Below are 19,447 nucleotides of genomic sequence, written 5' to 3'. Positions count from 1 at the left end.
GAGCAACAGGATACAAGCTATTGGCAGGAAGTCCACACAGTGATATTCTGGGCACCAAGACCAGAAGCAAGACAAAAAAGGTAAACAAATGCTTTAAAGGAATTAAATAAGGTAGTCCTTGAGGATACTCTGCTATATGTTGATGAATGAAGTAGATGTTGAACTGGGCTCCTCTGCAGTGGATGTGCTTTCTACACTTCTGTTATCACAGGGACAAATATTCACTCATTAAGTACCTCTGGATTATCACAAGTGAAAAACCTGTTCACATAGTTCAGGGTGGCACCATCAATCTTCAGAGCTGCACAGTACTTCAACCACAATTTAAACTGTATTTATTCTGACAAACACAGAAAGTGTACTGGATCGGAATTACCAAGAGACATAAGTATTTTTCACATTTCCCATGAGGCACAAGACATAACTTTTGGATACTCAGAACAAGCCCACTAGGGTAAGGGTTTGAACCTGGCTTCCGGTAGATTTTTAAACCTCCCCCGGTTCAGGCTATGTATTCCAAGATATTATGTGAGCAAACTCCTCTTCCATGCCAGAGGCAGAGAAGTCAGTTGAACACAGACAATTCTTTAAAAAGAAGAAGAAGAAGCGGTTATCCTGTAGAGCCCTAATGTACTTTTGCACTATGTCTGAAAGGCAGTGAAGATACAGCCTCTACAAGCCATAATATAATTAGAACTTGTAGCGCCTCATTGTTATTGGAGTTTGAGACATCTGTTGAATGCAAATCACAGAGGAATAAATCAAAGCTTGAGTGGATCCCCCCCAAAAAAGAAACTCTTTCGACCTTGGGTGAGTTTTGGTGATTATCAAAGAACATTCCTGGAAATAACGGTACCAGAGGCCCCTGTGTAAATAACCACGCACCAACTGCCTCCAGAGTTGAAAAACAAATATCCTTAGAGACATCCCTACTTTTTAACAAAGCTTAAAATTGCATGTACTATACAGGATAAATGCCACTTGAGTGCCTTCCCCAAGGATTCTGCAGATGTGTTCTTCCAATGTTATTCTCCCTTCTGAACAAACAAAGAGGGACAAGGAAAAATTATATTATATGGCTTCTAGTAACTGCTTATATGACTTAAATCTGTGCCTTTCTTATCTGAATTACTCAAGAAACTCTAGGTCACATGATGGACTATGCTCTCTACCCTCTCCACAACCACACAAGCATCTAATGTTTACTAGGTAATCCACATGAATCCTAAATCTTGTAGTAGAGGTTCAGTTTCTAATATTCTTCCCCCCAAAATCACCAGGGGGGGCACACTTGAATCTATACTCTGTCCTTGTCTGTCCTCAGGCCAACCACACATTCTCAGCCTAACCTACCTCACAGGGTTGTTGCAAGGATAAAAAAGGGAGGAAAATGATGTAAGGTGCATTGGGTCTCCACTGGGAAGAAAGATATAGTATAAATGAAATAAATACCATCCAAAGGGAACACTGACCCTAGCAAATGTACAAAAACTACTGGAGGGAAAAAGTATATGAAATTCTAACCGCTAAGCCACAAGCTGCCTCGATATCTTCCTTTTTAAATATAGCCATTCAGAATGAGCAAAGCAACCTCAGAATTGTATCTTTAGCCCCCTCCCCCTCCAATAGTGCTATGGATGTCAATGCAGCTTGTGGGCACAGGCAGAAGAGTTATTAAAAACGTTGGCACAAACAGCCCATTGCCAAAGCAGCAGAGGGCCACAATATGGCATTGCTCTATGGCATCCAAATAAGTTAATTAACACCCACATTCTGCAAAGGAGCAACCACCCTAAACAGAAGAGCTAAATGGATAAGTCCACAAGGAACAATTAAGATGACGGTGTGGGAAGCCCCGTGGCACTCGCATGCTGTCCCAAGGGAGGCTCATATTCAAGCTGCCTGCAGAGAGTCCTGCCATTTAATGCATGGGATGCTGCAAAATTATTTTTCAGAAGTCGCTGCTTATGCATGCACCCAAGCCAACTCCCAATTATACACTTGGAAACTGCTTTATAGTGAATCAGACAGTCAGTCCATCAAGGTCAGTACTGTCTATTCAGACTGGCAGCAGCTCACCTGCAGCCCGGTCCTTTTTACGGGCGATGCCGGGGATTGCACCTAGGACCTTCTGCATGCAACACTTCAAAGAGATGAGTTACTCGATCGACAGACTTGCATGAAAAAATTAAGCTGCCTTATATTGAATCAGACCTTTGGTCCATCAGTATTATGTTGTACACCACCTGAGCCCTGTCTTTTTGGGGGAGGGTGGTTGAGGATCAAATTTAATGCATACTCTGCTTCAGTCTCAAGCTCCTATTCCTCCCTGGAGTGTAACCATGTTCCCACGCTCTCCAAAGCAACGTGTTCCACAACATGAGAACTCCTAGTCAAGCCTGCTCTACTTCTGTCAAGCAAGCACTGGATATGCCCAGCTGCATCACTGAAGGGCTTTATGCAGAACTAGTGCATGAGTCCAGGAGCACTTCTGAAAGCCTCCAGATCCTGGAATGGGTCCAGGACAAGCAGGGGCAGGCGAGAGGAAAGAGGAGAGCTATAGGAGCAGCAGCAGCTGCGCCATAGAGGCAGACACTAATCTGCTGCTCCCCTGAGAATGGCCTGGGCGGCAGGGAACAGACGTGGCTGGAGACCCTCCCAGCTCAGTAGCTAGGAAATCTTTTGGGAGGGGGCCTCGTGGGCCCGTCAGCTAATTAGAAGAAGAAGAAGAAGAGATTGGATTCATACCCCGCCCTTCACTTGGAGTCTCAGAGCGGCTTACAAACTCCTTTCCCTTCCCCTCCCCACAACAGACACCCTGTGAGGTGGGTGGGGCTGAGAGAACTCTGACACAAACTGCTCTTTTTCAAGGACAGCTGTGCCAGAGCTTGTGACTGACCCAAGGTCACATCAGCAGGTGCAAGTGGAGGAGTGGGGAATCAAACCTGGTTCTCCCAGATTAGAGTCCACACACTTAACCACTACACCAAACTGGCACCCAGAAGAGATTATACCCCGCCCTTCACTCGGAGTGGCTTAAAAATTCCTTTACCTCCCCCTCCCCACAACAGACACCCTGTGAGGTAGGTGGGGCTGAGAGCTCTTTCAAGCATAGCTCTGAGAGAACTATGGCTTGCCCAATGTCATCCAGCAGCTGCAAGTGGAGGAGAGGGAAATCAAACCCAGTTCTCCCAGATTAGAGTCCACACACTTAACCACTACACCAAACTGGCATACAGTCATTTCAGCAGAACTGCAGGGCAGGTTTTCCTAGATTAGAGTCTGCGCACTTAACCACTACACCAAACTGGCTCTCTAATTAAATGAAAGTACAGTGCAGGTGGTAAGTTGGAGCACTTTGGGGCAGCCCAGGAGGGAAGGGGCCCAGAAGAAACACTAGGGGGCCAGGCCCTGTGAGCCCCATGTCAGCTATAGGCCAGGACCCTTCTATAACACTTCAAAGGATGAAGCCCCACGGCTCTCTTTAGCTGCTGTGGGAGATGAGAGAAAAAACTTCCTTCTCTCTGGCAGAGGCTTGGCTGAAGGGGCTCCCACACTCCCTAGAAAATTTAAAATCCAGGAAGTGACAAGCAGCATTCCTCTCAAATACTCAGCTGTCCCACCCTATAAAGGGACGCCACTCCTACTGCAGTTCAACAGGTGGGTGTTTTGAGCACCCCTTTTTAGGTCCATCCAGGGATTTTTCCATGGCTGGACAACATTTGCGCTCAGGACTCGCAAACCTCAGCTAAAGACTTTATTCACCGGGCCACAACGGCACTCTCAAATAAGAGAGTTTCATCTGCTCAGACTTTGGTAACCGCTTTCCTTTCATTGCTGGTCAGCAAGGAAATGGAGCCACGGCTCAAGCTTTCAGTTCCAAGCACAGCCTGCTGGCAAAGGCTATTGCCGCTGCCACCTTCACATACTTCTCTTGTTTCTGCCACAGCAGTGCAGGATCCCAGCGTGACAGGAAGGACAGGAGAGACCAAGAATCAGATTTGTGCCAGGGACCTTCAGGTGCTGACCTCTGCTTCTAAGCTTTTACAGACCTTGGAGTTCCCTAAGGGGGAGAAAATTCCCTCATTAGTCGAGGGAACAATGGGATCCAGTTAATGTCTGACCCTGACAAAACATCCTGCTGTATGGCTACAGCAGAAACAATGCCAGCTATGTTGTGCTTTAGATCTTTTGGAAAAAGAATCAAACTAGCCAGAAATGCCCTTTAGACCCTTGAATTAAGATTCTACAAGCATTTAAAGTGATTTACACATCGCGCATAGACGTTCATGTTCAGTGTTCCAAATGGCTCTATACAATGGGGACATAAACAATGCATTGGGGGGGGAGAGCAGGAGTACACCCACTGACTTCACCCTGATCTCGACATGATGAAGATGCAAGATTTTTTATAAGCAATCTTTCTACAGGTATCACAGAAAAGAGAGCTGGAATATGCAAAGGCTCATACATAAATTGGGGGATCAACCTACTATCCCCACTACCCCCGCATTCACTGATTATATCCCCTTCACTTTCAGGAAGTGTACTCTATGTGCAACGATGGAGGACCACATTGCCCCACTTCATGCAAAGCACCCACGCTGCTTCTGTGTTGATAATATGTCTTCCAACGAACAGAGTAATGTGAAGCTGCAACTGTACACAGTTGCACATTAAATAGCCATAGCATGTATACATCTTGCCCACAAATGTCATGTTGTGCAGTACACAGCCATACAATACACACACACACAGCATAACTGACAAAGTATGGAGCCATCATGAAGCAGAACAGGCCAAACAGACGGGAAAACGTGGAAAATAAGGGAAGCAGATGGAATAGTACTTTCTGGAGAAAAGGAAATCTGTACAAGTTCAACACTGCCAACTTCCTTCCGCTTTTACAAACTTTGCTGCAACCAAAACTTACTGCAACTAGAAACTTGCCTTTTAAATTCTGTTCACCCCTGTGAATGCGTCACTGCTCTAAAAGCAGTCCTGTAAATTGCAACTCCTCCCACAACCTGGAAGTCTTTGTAAATTTCTCCAACTGGCCATTGAGGTGCCTCAAATGGGAACCAGGTACCAATCTATATTTATCATATGCAGGGCTCTTTTTGTAGAAAAACCCCAGCAGGAACTCATTAGCATAATAGACCACACCCAACAGCAGAAACTCATTAGCATACTGGGCCACACCCCAACAGCACAGCTCACTAGCACATTAGGCCGCACCCTCATGTTACCAGAAGTGTGGTCATCCAGCCACACCCACCTTTTGCTTCTTATTCTGTTTACCTTGTTTGTTCTGAAAACTCAGGGCTTTTTTTGTAGCAGAAACTCCTTTGCATGTTAGGCCACACACCCCTAATGTAGCCAATCCTAATGAGTTTCTGCTGCTGGGTGTGGCCTATTATGCTAATGAGTTCCTGCTGGGCGTGGCCAACTTGGGAGCCAGCCGGAACTCCATTCCTGTGTGTTCCTGCCCTAAAATAGCCCTGAATATGATACTTATTCAGATGTGAGCGAAAATGGCAGGATAGTGACTATGAGCCCTGCTGGATCACAACAGTGGTCCATCTAGTACAGCCTCCGGTTTCACACAGAGGCCCACCTCTTGCCCTGGATGTTGCCTTCAACATGCTGTCTCCAACATGTTATGATGTTGTCTCTAAGCTCTGGTATCCACAGCTTTACTGCCCCTGAATATGGAGGTTCCCTCTATTCACCATGGCTAGTAACAATTGATGGCCTTCTCATCTATAAATCTGCCTAACCCACTTTTAAAGCCATTTATGCTCCATATCTCTCCTTCCTCTGGCAGTGAATATCACAATCGCCAACTCCTTTTCTTCACTTTACAGTGGAGAATTTATCACCCATCAGCTTCGCTGAAAGCCTCTGAATTCAAGTAATATGGGACAGAAGACAAAAGTATCCTAAAGGATACATGTTAGAAGTTTATAGCAATATACATGGAGTGGGGAAAATGGGTAGAAACCCACATTTCCCACTCCATGTATATTGCTATAAACTTCTAACATGTATCCTTTCCATTTTCTTTTCAATCCCTTTCTAATCACCCCAGCACACCTTTTGCCTTCTTCACTGCTGCAATAACCGAAATCAACATTTTCATCCAGCTATCTGCTACAATGCCTGGATCCTCCCCCCCCCTTCTACTTTGTCCAGTTCAGACCCCCCATCTGCATATATTTAAAGTTAGGATTTTTGTTTCACACCTTACACTCGCTCTGAACTTCATCTGCCAAGTGATCGTCCATTCTGATTTACAGAGATCCCCCAGAGCTCATCACAATCTGCTTTCTTTTCACCATCCTGAAAAATCTGTTATCATTTTCAAACCTGGCCACTATGCTATACATCCCTAATCCCACATCATTTACGAACAAATTAAACAGCACTGATCCCAAATACTGATCACTGTGGGATCCCACTTCCCTCCATGCCGAGATCAGTCAGTTTATGCCTACTGTCCATTTCCTGTCACTTAACCAATTTTTCAATCAACATCCATCTACTTATCTCATAACTGCCAAGCTTACTCAGTAGTCTCTGATAAGGTAGCTTGCCTAACGTCTTTTGGAAATCCAAGTCACCCTTATCCATATTGCTAGTTAACCTTCTCTGAAAACTCCAAGAGGTTCATGAAGCAAGACTTCCCTTTGCAAAAGCCATGCTGATTTTCTATTTACCTAGAAGAGGTACATGCTAGGTGGCATGTCATTTCCACATCAACACCCACCCATTTAAGGATGAAAATCACACGATGTCACGTCTGCAACCAAGAACCAAATAGGTTAAAAAAAACACAAAAACATCCAAACATTCCTTGTGCATTGCAGAGATGACAGCTCCCTGTGTAGAAGCGGAAGGGAACAGTCTAACAGAATTAAATCAAGCAGATCAGTTTGCACTGCCTCACTCACGGAAGCCTGTACTGGGTGGAGTTTTGTCTTTCAGTCCAACAAGAAAGTGACCTAAAAAAGCACACTTATAAGCCTTAGTCACATGAGACAGGAGCATTACTAAAGCAAGTACGTGACATTTCCTGAATGAAGGCGGAACTTAGCTTCCCAAGCAGGCCGGCCAAGACCATGTCATATATAAAATTAAAGACCTTCACATTTCAGGCTGCCAGACGTGTTAAGAGGGTCAACCAAGCTTTCAAGATACCAACACTATATTGATCTAAACAGCCCCATAATACCACAACACAATTTCCTTCTCTTCCTTTATACTACCTAAATGTTATTTCTTTTTTGGGGGGGGGGGGGGGAGAGAGACACTACAGTGCAAGCAACAATAAGAAACTTCAACAAAGCCTCTGAAGTTTTTCCAAGACTGCATTCTAACTGCCAGGCCTTACTTATTGTGCCACTAGAACAGCTCAAAACTGGAAGCAAACTTTCTCTTGGTACTATCCACAGGCAGGATTTTCGAGGGATTAGCACGCACTTACTTTCTAACCACACTTCTCTCCACCCAGTACCTATGACCTAGTGACAGAGCACATGCTTTTGATGCCTAAGAGTCCAAGTTCAATCCCTGGCATCTCCACCTAAAGGGGTATCAGATTGCAAGCACTGGGGAAAGAGCTTCCTCTGCCCGAGACCCTGGAGAGCTGCTGCCACTCACAGCAGATAGTACTGAGCAAGATGAACCAATGATCTGTCTCAGGATGGCAGGGTCATAGGTCCAAGCAGCTGTCACCTATTACTCCTTAACTGTAATCACAACGATACACTCAAGAGAGCAAACTGCACAAAAGCATGGCCAAGTGTACTCCGTGGATAATCAAAGCCAGATTTGAACACAAGGACAAATAATGCAAGATCCCATGTATGTACTCGGCAGTGACAGCTACCATGCATAATTCCAAGAAGCGAGTTGAAATCATTCTGCCAAGACAGGAAAAGTTTACTTCACGCAAGCACCTTCTGGCATGGAAAGATAGACATATACTCATGTTTTACAATGCAGCAAACATGCTTGTTAAGTACTTTAAATGGCTGGATGGTATTATATAAATGCAAGGGCTATTATTAGTATCTGAAGCAAGCACTACAGCTAATTAGAATTTCCATTTTTCCCATTTAAAAAAAAACCAGTTTAAGGGTGCATTATTTTTTCCTGAGGAGGGAGTTGGAATGAATAAAACAGTAGTTTTATTTATCTGGCCTGTAACTCACCCTGCCCCAAAGGCTTGAGGAGGGCAGCAAGCTCATATTCTTCCCAACCAATGGCTAGAAAGACCTCTGCCGAATAAAAACATACTGTTTTTCTAAGATGTTGATGAGTCCCCAGGGAAGAAAGTAAGAATCTTAAAAAACAGCATTGAGAGCAAGTCAATTCACATTAAAGAATCTCAACACAAGCATGTCATGCAGATGAACGGCATTGGAAAAATGCTGCACATTTGCTGCTTGAGCTGCAACAATCTAATTGACTGCCCTCCTGGCTCTGTGTCTTCAAAGAGTAGTTTCACACAGTACATAATGCCAAAGGCAGGTCCTCCACCAACGACACGCACTGTGGGTATTGTGACCTTTTGCCAGTATCCTAACAGCAAACCCAGAGGATATCTGTCTCTTGTTTGCATTCAGGCTTACTTACAAATCTTATACCCCATCTTTCTGCCCTTTTCAGGACCACCAAGTCACATCTAGAGAACTGCAGGTTGAGGGGGGACATGATCACTTTCTTTAAGTACTTGAAATGCTGTCACTGAGTGGAGGGCAGGGAGCGGTTCCTGTGGGCAGCAGAGGAGAGAATTCGCAATAACGGGTTTAAATTGCAGGCAGAAAGACGCCAACTGGACATTAGGAAAAAAATTTACTTGGGAGTATCACCCATAATTCTGAGAAGCAAGTTGAAATAGAATAGTTCAGCAGAGGAATCTGCTGCCTAGGGAGGCACTGAGCTCCCCCTCACTAGCAGGCTTCAAACAGCGGCAGGACAAACACTTGGTAGGGATGCTTTAGCTGGTCCTGCATGGGAAGTGGGTTAAACTAGATTCTAGGATCTTAAAATAACAAAAATAGACAATCATGTCAATCACTCAACAGGCACCAAAAGCCATTACATCAAGGGCTGCCACCTGTTTAAGTTAATCTTTATTGATTAGCCATACTAGTTCAGTAAGAAGGTACTTCTTTTGGAAAAAGGCAAATTTTGATTTTGGGTGATGCAGACATAAATCACGGCAGCCAAGCACCAGATCCATAAAGGGACATAAGACCGGGACACAGACAACCACTTTCAAATATGCAAGCTGTAATCAGGTCAACTATATTTCATCTGATTAATCAGGTTAAAAACACAGCACCAGATTAATGAAGCAGATTTTTGTTTAGACTTTAAAAGTATATTAACTACTCTATTAACACAAGGCTTCATTAAAAAAGGGATGCCCTTTTTACAAAATTGCTGCATGTTTTCAACCACCTCCCATAGGATTTTAATGAATGAGTCCAGTCACCGCCACACTGCGGCTCTAATTACAACTAGCACGTGTGAACGGGCAAACACACCCGCCACAGGTTGGAAAAAAACCATCCATTATTATCCCAGAGATCAACATCCAAGCAACGCTTGTTCCAAGGGGGCCCAGATCACACGTTCAGCTACCACTACAATAATCACGGGTACGTGTGGAGAGGAAAAACGAAATGACGAACACGAGCGTGTGAACCAGGCCACACTACACACGCTGGAATGCACGCGCAACACATCTCCTTCGACACGCGCCTGGGGGAAGGGGGAAAGCCACGCAACGTGCGAAGCAGCACAAAGAGCCCGAGTCCCACCCCCCTGCCCAGCCGAGGAGCGGAGAGGTCCAGACGCTCACCGGGCGAGTAGAGCTCGGCCAGCTCCCGGGCTCCGGCATGCTGAGCTCCCCAGCGGGGACAGGCGTCCTCACGCGCTTCTTGGGCAGCTGACGCAGCGGCCTCCGCCTCGGACGACGCCCCGTCCGGCTCGAGGTTGGTCCCCGCCGGCACGCGTTGGGTGCATCCGGCCATGGCCCCCGCGCGGCCTCGTTCCGCCGCCTCTTCGTCCTGCTGCTGCTCGCGAAGGCCGGCCGCGTCTTCAAGCTCCGGCCCCGCTGCTCGTGCTCCGGGACCGGCAGAGCCGCCCGGCGCCAGCGCCTGAGCCAGCGACGAGGGCGGCGGCGGGAGCAGCATCGCGAGGAAACCCGCCCAAGGGCTGGCTGACGGGCGGGCTGGAGGAGCTCGCGCAACGCGCCGCCACCACCGCTTCTTCTGCTGCTCGCGGAGCCGAAAGAGAGAACAGTCGTCAGGCCGCGCCACCCCCAGGCACCCTCCCCCCTGGCAGGAGGAGGGACCGCCCAATCAGCGTGGCCCGCGCGCAGACTCGCCGGCCTATGGCGGAGGGGGAACGTTCTGCCCCGACCAATGGCGGTGCAGCATGTGGGACGAACATCTGGCCCGGCGGCTCTCGGGTAGCCGCCCACATTTTCCTCCCAGAGAGGTTGAAGGGAAAACGCCTCAATGGTTTGAGAGGGGAAAGGAGGAACTTGCGTGCACGTTTCAAAACTAGAAGTTATATATGTGTGTGTGTATATATATACACACACACACACAACTTCTAGCAGACACCTGTGAGGTAGGTGGGGCTGAGAGAGTTCTCTCAAGGACTGCTCTTGAGAGAGCAGCTCTGAAAGAACTTATGATTGACCCAAGGTCACCCCAGCAGCTGCATATGGAAGAGTGGGGAATCAAACCGGGTTCTCCCAGATTAGTGTCCGGGCTCTAAACCACTACACCAAACTGGCTCTAGGAGTTAACACAACCCAAGTCTGTTTGCTTTCCTGACTCAACCAAGGCTTCCCACTCTGGAATGCACCATTACCCAATTTAAATGGTGCATTCCAGAGTGGGAGGCCTTGTTTGAGTATATATCACCCACCAAACTCACACAAACAGGCGATGTGATGCAAACGGGACCTTTTTTAAATTGGGTAATGGTGCATTCCAGAGTGGGAGGCCACTGTGATATTTTTTGTTTATGTATGCATGTTGTGTATATGTGCCAAAGCTAACTGAGATTGATACCATCTGACAGCTCTGGCCCACAAAAAAAACTATGCCACTAAGAATGTAAATTTTTTTCAGGGTTGGACTATAGCAGGAAGAAGAAGAGGAGACTGGATTTATACCCTGCCCTTCACTCAGAGTCTCAGAGCAGTTTACAATCTCCTTTCCCTTCCTCTCCCCACAACAGACACCTTGTGAGTTAGGTGGGGTTGAGAGGGCTCTGAGAGAACTGTGACTGACTCAAGGTCACCAGCTTGCTGTATGTGGAGGAGTGGGGAATCAAAACCAGATTAGAGAGTCCCCTACATGGTGCCTATGGGTGTCAAGGTGCCTACCACATGTTTTTAGGCAATGGGCGGGGCAAGGTAGGGTTTTTGCCCAGCAAGGCTTCTGATTGAATACTGGAGATCTGATTGGCTATGCAGATTTTTTTAAAAAATTTGGTCTGGTGGCAGCTGCCACCACAGCACAAGAATCTACCCTGCATTACTGAAGTTGAGCTGTGGCAATCGTTTTGTGGCTGGCTCCGCCTCCTGTGGCAGCCATTATATTCCTGCACACACAATGCTGTGTCAAAATTCCAAATGTGCCTGCAGGCTCAAAAAGGTAGGGTACCCTGGACTATAACATCAAAGCAGCCCTTAATAATTCTGCAGTTGCACATTCTACATCACAAAATCTTTTAAAAATTATCTGACTATTGTTGCCAACCAAATTGACATCACCACTTACATAGAAGCCAAGAAGAGACAAAAATACTTCTTTTGCTGAGGCCGTAGATTCTAGCAAGTAAATCCCAGTGAATTCAGTGGGGCTTAATTTAAATAAACTGGGTGGGAGCAGGCTGCAGATTTCACAATCCTGTATGTACTTATTTGGGAGTAAGGCCGTTAAACTCAACAGGAGTCTTTCTTAGTAAACATCAGGGGTTCTTAATGAAGTTGATGGGCAATAGATACAGTACACACAAAAGGAAATGTTGAACCCAATGAGTAATTAAATTGTGTAATTCACTGTCTGTGGCTATGAGCTCCAGTGGTTTTAAAAAGCCACTGTCTGAAACAAACTGCTGGACTATATGAACCACTGCTTCGATCCAGCAGCACTCTTCTTATGTTCTTGTGTGTAGGGTTGTGCTACATGGGTTATAAACCTTTCCAGGTATCCCACGAATTCTGCATCAATGTATTCATGCTGCATGCATAGCACTGAACGTTTGCCTCAACTGATGCTGCTCTATGAAGAATTTGGGGTTTGCAATATAGATCATAGATTCACAGAGTTGAAAGGGGCCATGCAGGGCATCTAGTCCAACCCCCTGCTCAATGCAGGATCAGCCTAGAGCATCCCTGACAAGTGTTCGTCCAGCCGCTGCTTAAAGATTGCCAGTGAGGGGGAGCTTACTGATTCCACTGCTGAACAATTATTACTGTAAAAAAGATTTTCCTAATAGCCAGCCAGTACCTTCCTACCCTTAATCTAAACCCATTATTGAGAGTCCTCTCCTCTGCTGCCAACAGAAACAGCCCCCTGCTCTCCTCTAAGTAGCAGCTCTTCAAATACTTAAAGAGAGCAATCATGTTCCCCCTCAATATATTTTAAAAGTAGTTAGCGAAATTTATTGCTTTACCTATTTTCTCCAGCTTTCTGTTTGAATATTAGGATATCATCTCTTTGAGGAACAACTGTGTTATGATAGTAGTCTATATTGAGTACCTGTCAGGGAACCTTAGTTGTTACACCAGCAAAGATTGCGTAGCCATATTTGAATTGAATTCACTCCCAGGTAAATGTGCATAGGTGTAGCAGTCTGGGAGAGATACTAGCAATTATAGCCAAATGAAATCTCCATATGCACAAGGACTACGTTTCTAAATACCAGGTGCTTGGGGACAAACAACTAGGAAGAAAGAATTGTAACTTTCATGTTTTGTTTGTGGGTTTACTGAAGGGATCTTGCTGACCCCTGTTTGGATGCTGGGCTACTGGTCTGACCTAGCAGACTTTTTCTTATTCTTAGGGAATATTTGGATATAACACTTTAGCTAATTCAGCTAGGATGTTTAAACATGACCATGTTAATCCAGTCATATTGATATGCTTAGCTGTGGAAGCACCGCAGACACCAATTTATGCTGAAGGAATTATAATCTGTGAACAGTTGTTGATGATCACCACTACAGCATATTAGCTGTTGACATAATGGTGCAAGCACCATGTCATGTGTTGGTTAACAATGCGGGCACAACACTGTAGGTTGCACATGTGCAACTTGGGGTTCCATGATGCAACACTCTCTAGATCCGGTTTGATGTGCTTTGTTTGCGAGTGCAGTATATCACAGGAATGGATCCAATGAGTTGCCAATGGTTCATTCTTGCAAAAAGCACTGGGAGGGTGGGGGAATACATGAAACTGCACGTCTCTGACATTGAGAAATGGACAATCACTGAGCTGATCAGGGCAATTTAAGGAAGAATGATTGCTCAGCTACAATGCAATCGAAAGCAGAGTTACCCCTTTCTAAGTCCATTGAAATCAATGGGCTTAGAAGGGTATAACTTTGCTTAGGATCAGACTGCTAGCCTCAGGGCTGTGTCAGAATTTGTGGTGGATGGCACTTTTGGGGGATGAATTATCAGGTTATGATGCACCTGCCATGTTAAGAAGGCAGCAAGGAAGGAAAAGCAACTTCCTTGACTGGCTATATTGAAGCACAGTGAGCTTTGTTGCTTTGTTTTGTTAGGGCACGGAACAGTGCATCCGAAGCAGCTGCACTGCTGGGATGCATTATTAAAGAGACGATTAAAACAAACAAAAAAAAATTTGGAGTAATTTCCCCGTGGAGAAATTTCCACATTGCTTGGCTTCATAAGAAAATATGGAACGGGGACAGCCTATCTTAAGCAATTTTAATGGGTACAGTGTCGTTTATTAATAAGGGGAAACTGGTACTGTCAATTTGCACAGAAGGCAATGGTTTGGATGCAAGGAAACAGGATTATAGTATATATTCGTCATATCTGAGGCTCAAAATAGGTGTGCAAACTAGATATGATAGCAGCAGGCTCAGGTGCTGAATTTGGTCTGTCTACAGTGGTAGGAATGTGTGTGCAGGGGTTTAAAGTACAGTACAGGTAGACAGGCGGGAAGGGGGAACTGACATTTTTAAAGCTACATTCCACTCTGCAACCAGTTCCTAAAAGCTATTTTCTCCCAGCAGGGACTCCAGTGGTGGGTTTTTTAAGGATGTTCCAGGATGAAAAAGTGTGGGCAAGGCTTCCCAAGCCCCATTTACCCAGGCTGCGTTTGAAAACATCCTTGTTTGCTTCACAGGGAGCTGGGCTGGGTCATGAAGGCATCACATCTAATTGCACCTGTCACGGCTCAGGTGGGGTGTCACCTGATGCTGCCCAGAGCACCCTCCCAAGACCTTCAGACCTCCCTTATTTGGCTGAATAATATGTGTGAGGACCAGGCAGAGTAAACAACAAATAGAAGGTTTATTTTTACAGGAGGTCAGTCAAATATGGGGAAACAATAACGATAAGTGGGTGAAGAGAAAATAAACCAAATGCCCTAATGTGACTAGACTCACAGTCCCTAGTTCACGGTCTCAGTTGGGCCTGAGTCTGCTCACCCTTCCTCTCAGGGTGAGGGTCTTTCCCAGCAGCAGCCTTCCCTCTGGCCCTGCTCTCTTGGAAGAAAGAACCGCACCGCTCTTTTATTATAAGTCTGTGATTGGCTAAAATTGGCGCCAAAACCTCTCAGGGACTTCTGGGAGTTTTGGCCTGGCCTCCTCCCACTACTACTCAGGCTCCCTGGCCTGCTAGGCCTTTACTTGCACAGCCCAGATCATGACAGTACCTTTATTCCAATATCTGATTGCATGGTTTCAGAAATCATAAACTGAATAACAGGGAATTAAGGGATGAGATTAATAAATCTGAATCTTCTTTATTACAAAATCAAGGTACAGGATCAACGTACTCTTTTTATATGCTGGAAAATTCAGTTCCTAATTACATGAAGAAATGGAGGAAGGTATTAGGTTATGATATGGATTTAGGAGTGTGATCTTATCTGTTTTCATATGCTTCCTCCTTCTTAGTGTCCACCCTGTTTAAGGAGAATATCTGTAAGATGTTTCATAAGTGGCATCTTTCACCTGCTTGCATTACGATCATTTAGACTCTAAATTTTACAGAAATAGTCATAATCATTGTTGGTTATGTGAGCAGTCGACTGCTAAGTTTCTACACATGTGGTGGCATTGTAATTTAGTGGCACTCTTGGGGTGATTTAATAATTAGATCAATGTCTGCGGCCTTTGGAATGAACTTGAGGAAATCTATTGAAGTTGTTTTGCTTAATTATATGGACCCTACTAAAAAAAAATCAGATTATTGCAAGGTATCGATCGACACCAACAAGGCTGGTTTTTGCCAAAGTTTGCAAATCTAAGCATAGACCTTTAAGGAATGATAAGTTAAATAAAGTTAAAGAACTATGTTAAGTTATTAAAACTAACTGTGCTGGGGGGGAAATCCCAAGACACTGAAAAGCTTATGAGAACTTGGACTTCTGTAATTTTGAAAATTCAAAAAGGATATTAATACAGTAATATGAATAATCAGCTTAATAAAGCCAATGTTGACTTTGGAAGGTATTTGTATAGGTTATATTTAGGGTGGCCAGCTCCAACTTTGGAAATACTTGGAAATTTGGGGTTGGAGCCTGAGGAGGGCGGGGTTTGGGAAGGGGAGAGACTTCAATGGGGTATAATGCCATAGAGTCCACCTTTCAAAGCAGCCATTTCCCCAAGTGAACTCAGTTCTGTTGCCTAAAGCTCAGTTATAATCCCAGTTGATCTCCAGCCACCACCTGGAGGTTGGCAACCAATGTTCCCTCTAAGCTATGGAGTCTTGTGAGCAAAGATTCTACTTTGTGAGCTACTGGCATTAAAGTTGTGAGCGAGCAATTTGGCTGCTGCATAAATTAGTTTGCTCTGGAGCCCTCCTTCCTGAGCTAAGAGAAAAATCTGTGAGCCGGAGGCTAAAAAACAGTGAGCTAGCTCACACTAACTCAGCTTAGAGGGAACACTGTTGGCAACCCTAGTTATAGTACATACTTTCTTAGTCTTGATTTTCTTTGGTTAAAAATTATAGACGAGTGCCTTGATATTTTTTTCTTCATATTTTGTGGTATATTTTCTGTAATTTGAATTTCTTCCAGTAAAATAAAATTTAAAAAAATAAACAAGTCAGTGGCTTGCTCAGCAATTACCCCTTCTTTGAGCTGCTTATTGTTCTCTTTATTGTTAGTTGTCCTAGTTCAGTCCTCCCACTGACACCCACCTTCTTGCTCTTGCAGAATACACCGTACAACTTCAGTCTGCAGGTGAGGGCTGCCATGTTCAAAGTTCCCCTAGGTTAATAATTCTCTATAAGTGGAAAACTAGCACAGCACACAAAGGCATAGGCTGGAAGGGTTCCCTGAGATGTTATTATTTTTTATTTGCAGGGTGATAGGGTTGCCAGTCTCCAGGTGGTGTCTGGAGATCGCCTGGAATTACAACTCATCTCCAGGCAACAGAGATGAGTTCACCTGGAGAGAATGGCCACTTTGAAAGCTGGACTCTATGTCATTATACCCCACTGAAGTCCCTCCCCTCCACAAACCCCACCCTCAAAATCTCCAGGAATTTCCCAACCCAGAGCTAGCAACTAGGAGCATTAAAAAAACAAAACATTAAAAATTACATATGAAACCAATTCCACCATAAGAACATTCCAAAACATTGTAAAGAGAGATATTTTTCTTTAAACTTATGAGAGTGGAACCGTAAATCTTTCAGACCTCTAGCTTCAGTAACAAAGCTAGTTTCCATTCAGAGATAGAGGTAACCTTTCCTGTTTTCCAGCAAGCCGCAGGACGTAAGCAACATTCTTCCCGCTGCCTTCTCATTACAGTGGCCTCTCTTAGGACTGTCTGTACAACTGCCAGGTCACAAGCATTTTCCTATTGTGTGGATCCAGCCTTTTTTGGAGTAGGGTTGCCAGGTCTGGGTTGGAAGATACCTGGAGACTTTGGGGGTGGATCCAGGAGAGGGTGGGGTTTCGGAAGAGGAGGGGCCTAAGCATGGTACAATGCCATGGATTCCACCCTTCAAAGCAGCCATTTTCTCCAGGGGAGCTGATCTCTGTCAGCTGGAGATAGGGTTGCCAAGTGTATCTTCGCCGGGAGCGGGGGGCTCCCAGCCGGTGTCTTGCGAGCGTGCCCAGAAGTGACAGGAGGACGCCAGGCACGCTGGGGGCGGGGCCATGGCCATATAAGGGAAAACCATAGAGTTTTCCCTTGTATGGCCGTGGCCCCGTGCCCGGCGTGCCCGTGTAACTTCTGGGTGACGCGCACGTCACAGTGGAGTTCCCCCCGGGGCCCGATCTGGCGGCGTCGGGGAACGGGCCTCTGGGGTGGGGGTTTCCCCGCCCCCCGGGGGGACTTGGGATCCCTAGCTGGAGATCAGTTGTAAAAGCGGGAGATCTCCAGGCCCCACCTGGGGGAATGGCAACCCTATTTTGGAATGGTCTACCAGAGTGGGTGCAGAGGGCTCCTTCGCTCAGTACATTTAGACATGGGTGTAAAATAGTTTTATTCTAGAGAGCATTTGATTGAGAATAACGTGTTTGGCAGATTTGGCTGCATTCTTTGAAGTTTTGCTCATTTTAAAAATCTGTAATATATGATTTAAAAATGTGATTGTAAAAAAAATAATATGTATATTATCTATACCTTAAAATCTTGTTAATTGGTTTTTTAAAAAATATATGTCTTTGCAACCTGGTTTCCCATTGCCAGTTGTTTTGAGTGTGAGCAGCTAGAGTGGCATATAAATGTTTTAAATAAAAATCTAGCAGCCACAAGTAGACTCATTATGAATTCCCAATTAGCATCAGCAAGGTATATCTAGGATCTGATTTTGTTTTTTTTACTTCATTTGTATCTTCCTTTCTCCTCAGTGGGGACCCAAAGCAACATACAACATCTTCCTCTCTTCCATTTTATCCTCACAACACTCCAGTGGGGTAGGTTAGGCTGAGAATGTGTGTGCCTGGCTCAAGGTCACCCAGCGAGCTTCCATGGCAGAGTGGGGATCTGAACCTGGGTCTCCCAGATCCTATTTCAACACTGTAACCACTTCTCCATGGCCATTTATGCCAAGGAATCAAATCAACACCTGATTGCTAAAAGTTCAAATCTGACAGCAGGACCAGAATGTAGCCAACAAATCTGCTTGTAGATCATACCACCTCCTGCAGGTATTAGGATAAGAGCAAAAAAAAAAAGAAGCTTGCCTTTGTGATGGTAAATACTCTTGGGGGGAAATAGAACGAGAGCAGGTGGGTGGGGGGGGGAGCAGGGCTGGCCCCAGCTTATTTTGCACCCTAGACGAGGATCCCTTCTGGCACTGCCCCCCCTGTGTGCCCACCAATTTTCAAAAATAAATGCATTTTAGGAGGAATGAAAAACACAAATCACAGTTTTCGTAAAGCTCAATATCTGCAACAAACTCTGCAACAAAATCTGAAACACTATCTACAACAAACTCTTTTCAGCAAACAGTAAATCTTGGCTTGAGCTTTTTTGTGCACAAACACTCTTCTTCAGAGAAGTCTAAAGGGGATTTAGAGGGGACGGGAGTGCCTCCTCTTTTCTCCGAAGTAAGCCCCGCTGCTTTCAGGGAGGGCTCCTTTACTCGCGAGGAAGCCGGACTTTCCGACCCACTCCAGCTGCTGCCGCCGCCTTACCTGCAACCCGTAACGCTCCTCCTTGATGTTGCCTGGCTTCCAGTGCATCTCGCCGATGTCAGGAGCGATGCCAAAGTGGCGTCCCTCCTGTCTCCGACTGACTCGGGTCCCGTTCACCCTCCTGCCGGCCGGATCCACGGGGAGAGCAGCGAGCCGCCACGGCCAGGCTAATCGGAGGAGCGCCCCTTCAAGAGGCAGCCGGCATGCGGCCACAGAGCAGCCTCAGAGCGGGGGGGGGGTCGCAGCTGCAGTCTGGCATCCTCCCGGAGTCCTGCCAAAGCCCTCTTCGGCCTTGACGCGGCGGGGGGTTGTTGTTGGGTTTTTTTTGCCATACCACGCCTTTGAGTTTCCCGGCAGTGGCTGCAGCACAAGAGGAGAGAGTCCTTCTTCTCTCTTTGGGATCCTTTAGCCGGATTCCGCTACCCCTCTCGCCCCCTCCCCCTCCCCCCTGATGCCGCTTTGAAACTTGGTGCTTAGGGAAACTCTGTGGCTAGAAATGTTGGGTTGAGTTCTGGGGGTGCAGGACTCGGGGGGAAAGAGGCGGGGGGGGGGGCCCTA

General features: G+C 45.8%; 1 protein-coding gene across 2 annotated transcripts in view; it reads right to left on the bottom strand.

Moving 5' to 3' along the window:
• LOC107107785 (transmembrane protein 189-like) overlaps positions 1–10,293 on the bottom strand; it is a 42,847-nt gene extending 32,554 nt beyond the window's left edge. For both annotated transcript variants that reach the window (XM_015408124.1, XM_015408125.1), the window contains exon 1: positions 9,875–10,293. In XM_015408124.1, coding sequence (XP_015263610.1) covers positions 9,875–10,208 — 334 coding nt within the window. In that variant the 5' untranslated portion in view covers positions 10,209–10,293. The remainder of the gene's footprint in view (positions 1–9,874) is intronic.
• Positions 10,294–19,447: the final 9,154 nt, after the last annotated feature.

Source organism: Gekko japonicus, unplaced genomic scaffold, assembly GCF_001447785.1.
Source record: "Gekko japonicus isolate JY-2015 unplaced genomic scaffold, Gekko_japonicus_V1.1 scaffold87, whole genome shotgun sequence".
NCBI lineage: Eukaryota > Metazoa > Chordata > Lepidosauria > Squamata > Gekkonidae > Gekko > Gekko japonicus.
This window is presented reverse-complemented; position numbering and strand designations above follow the sequence as displayed.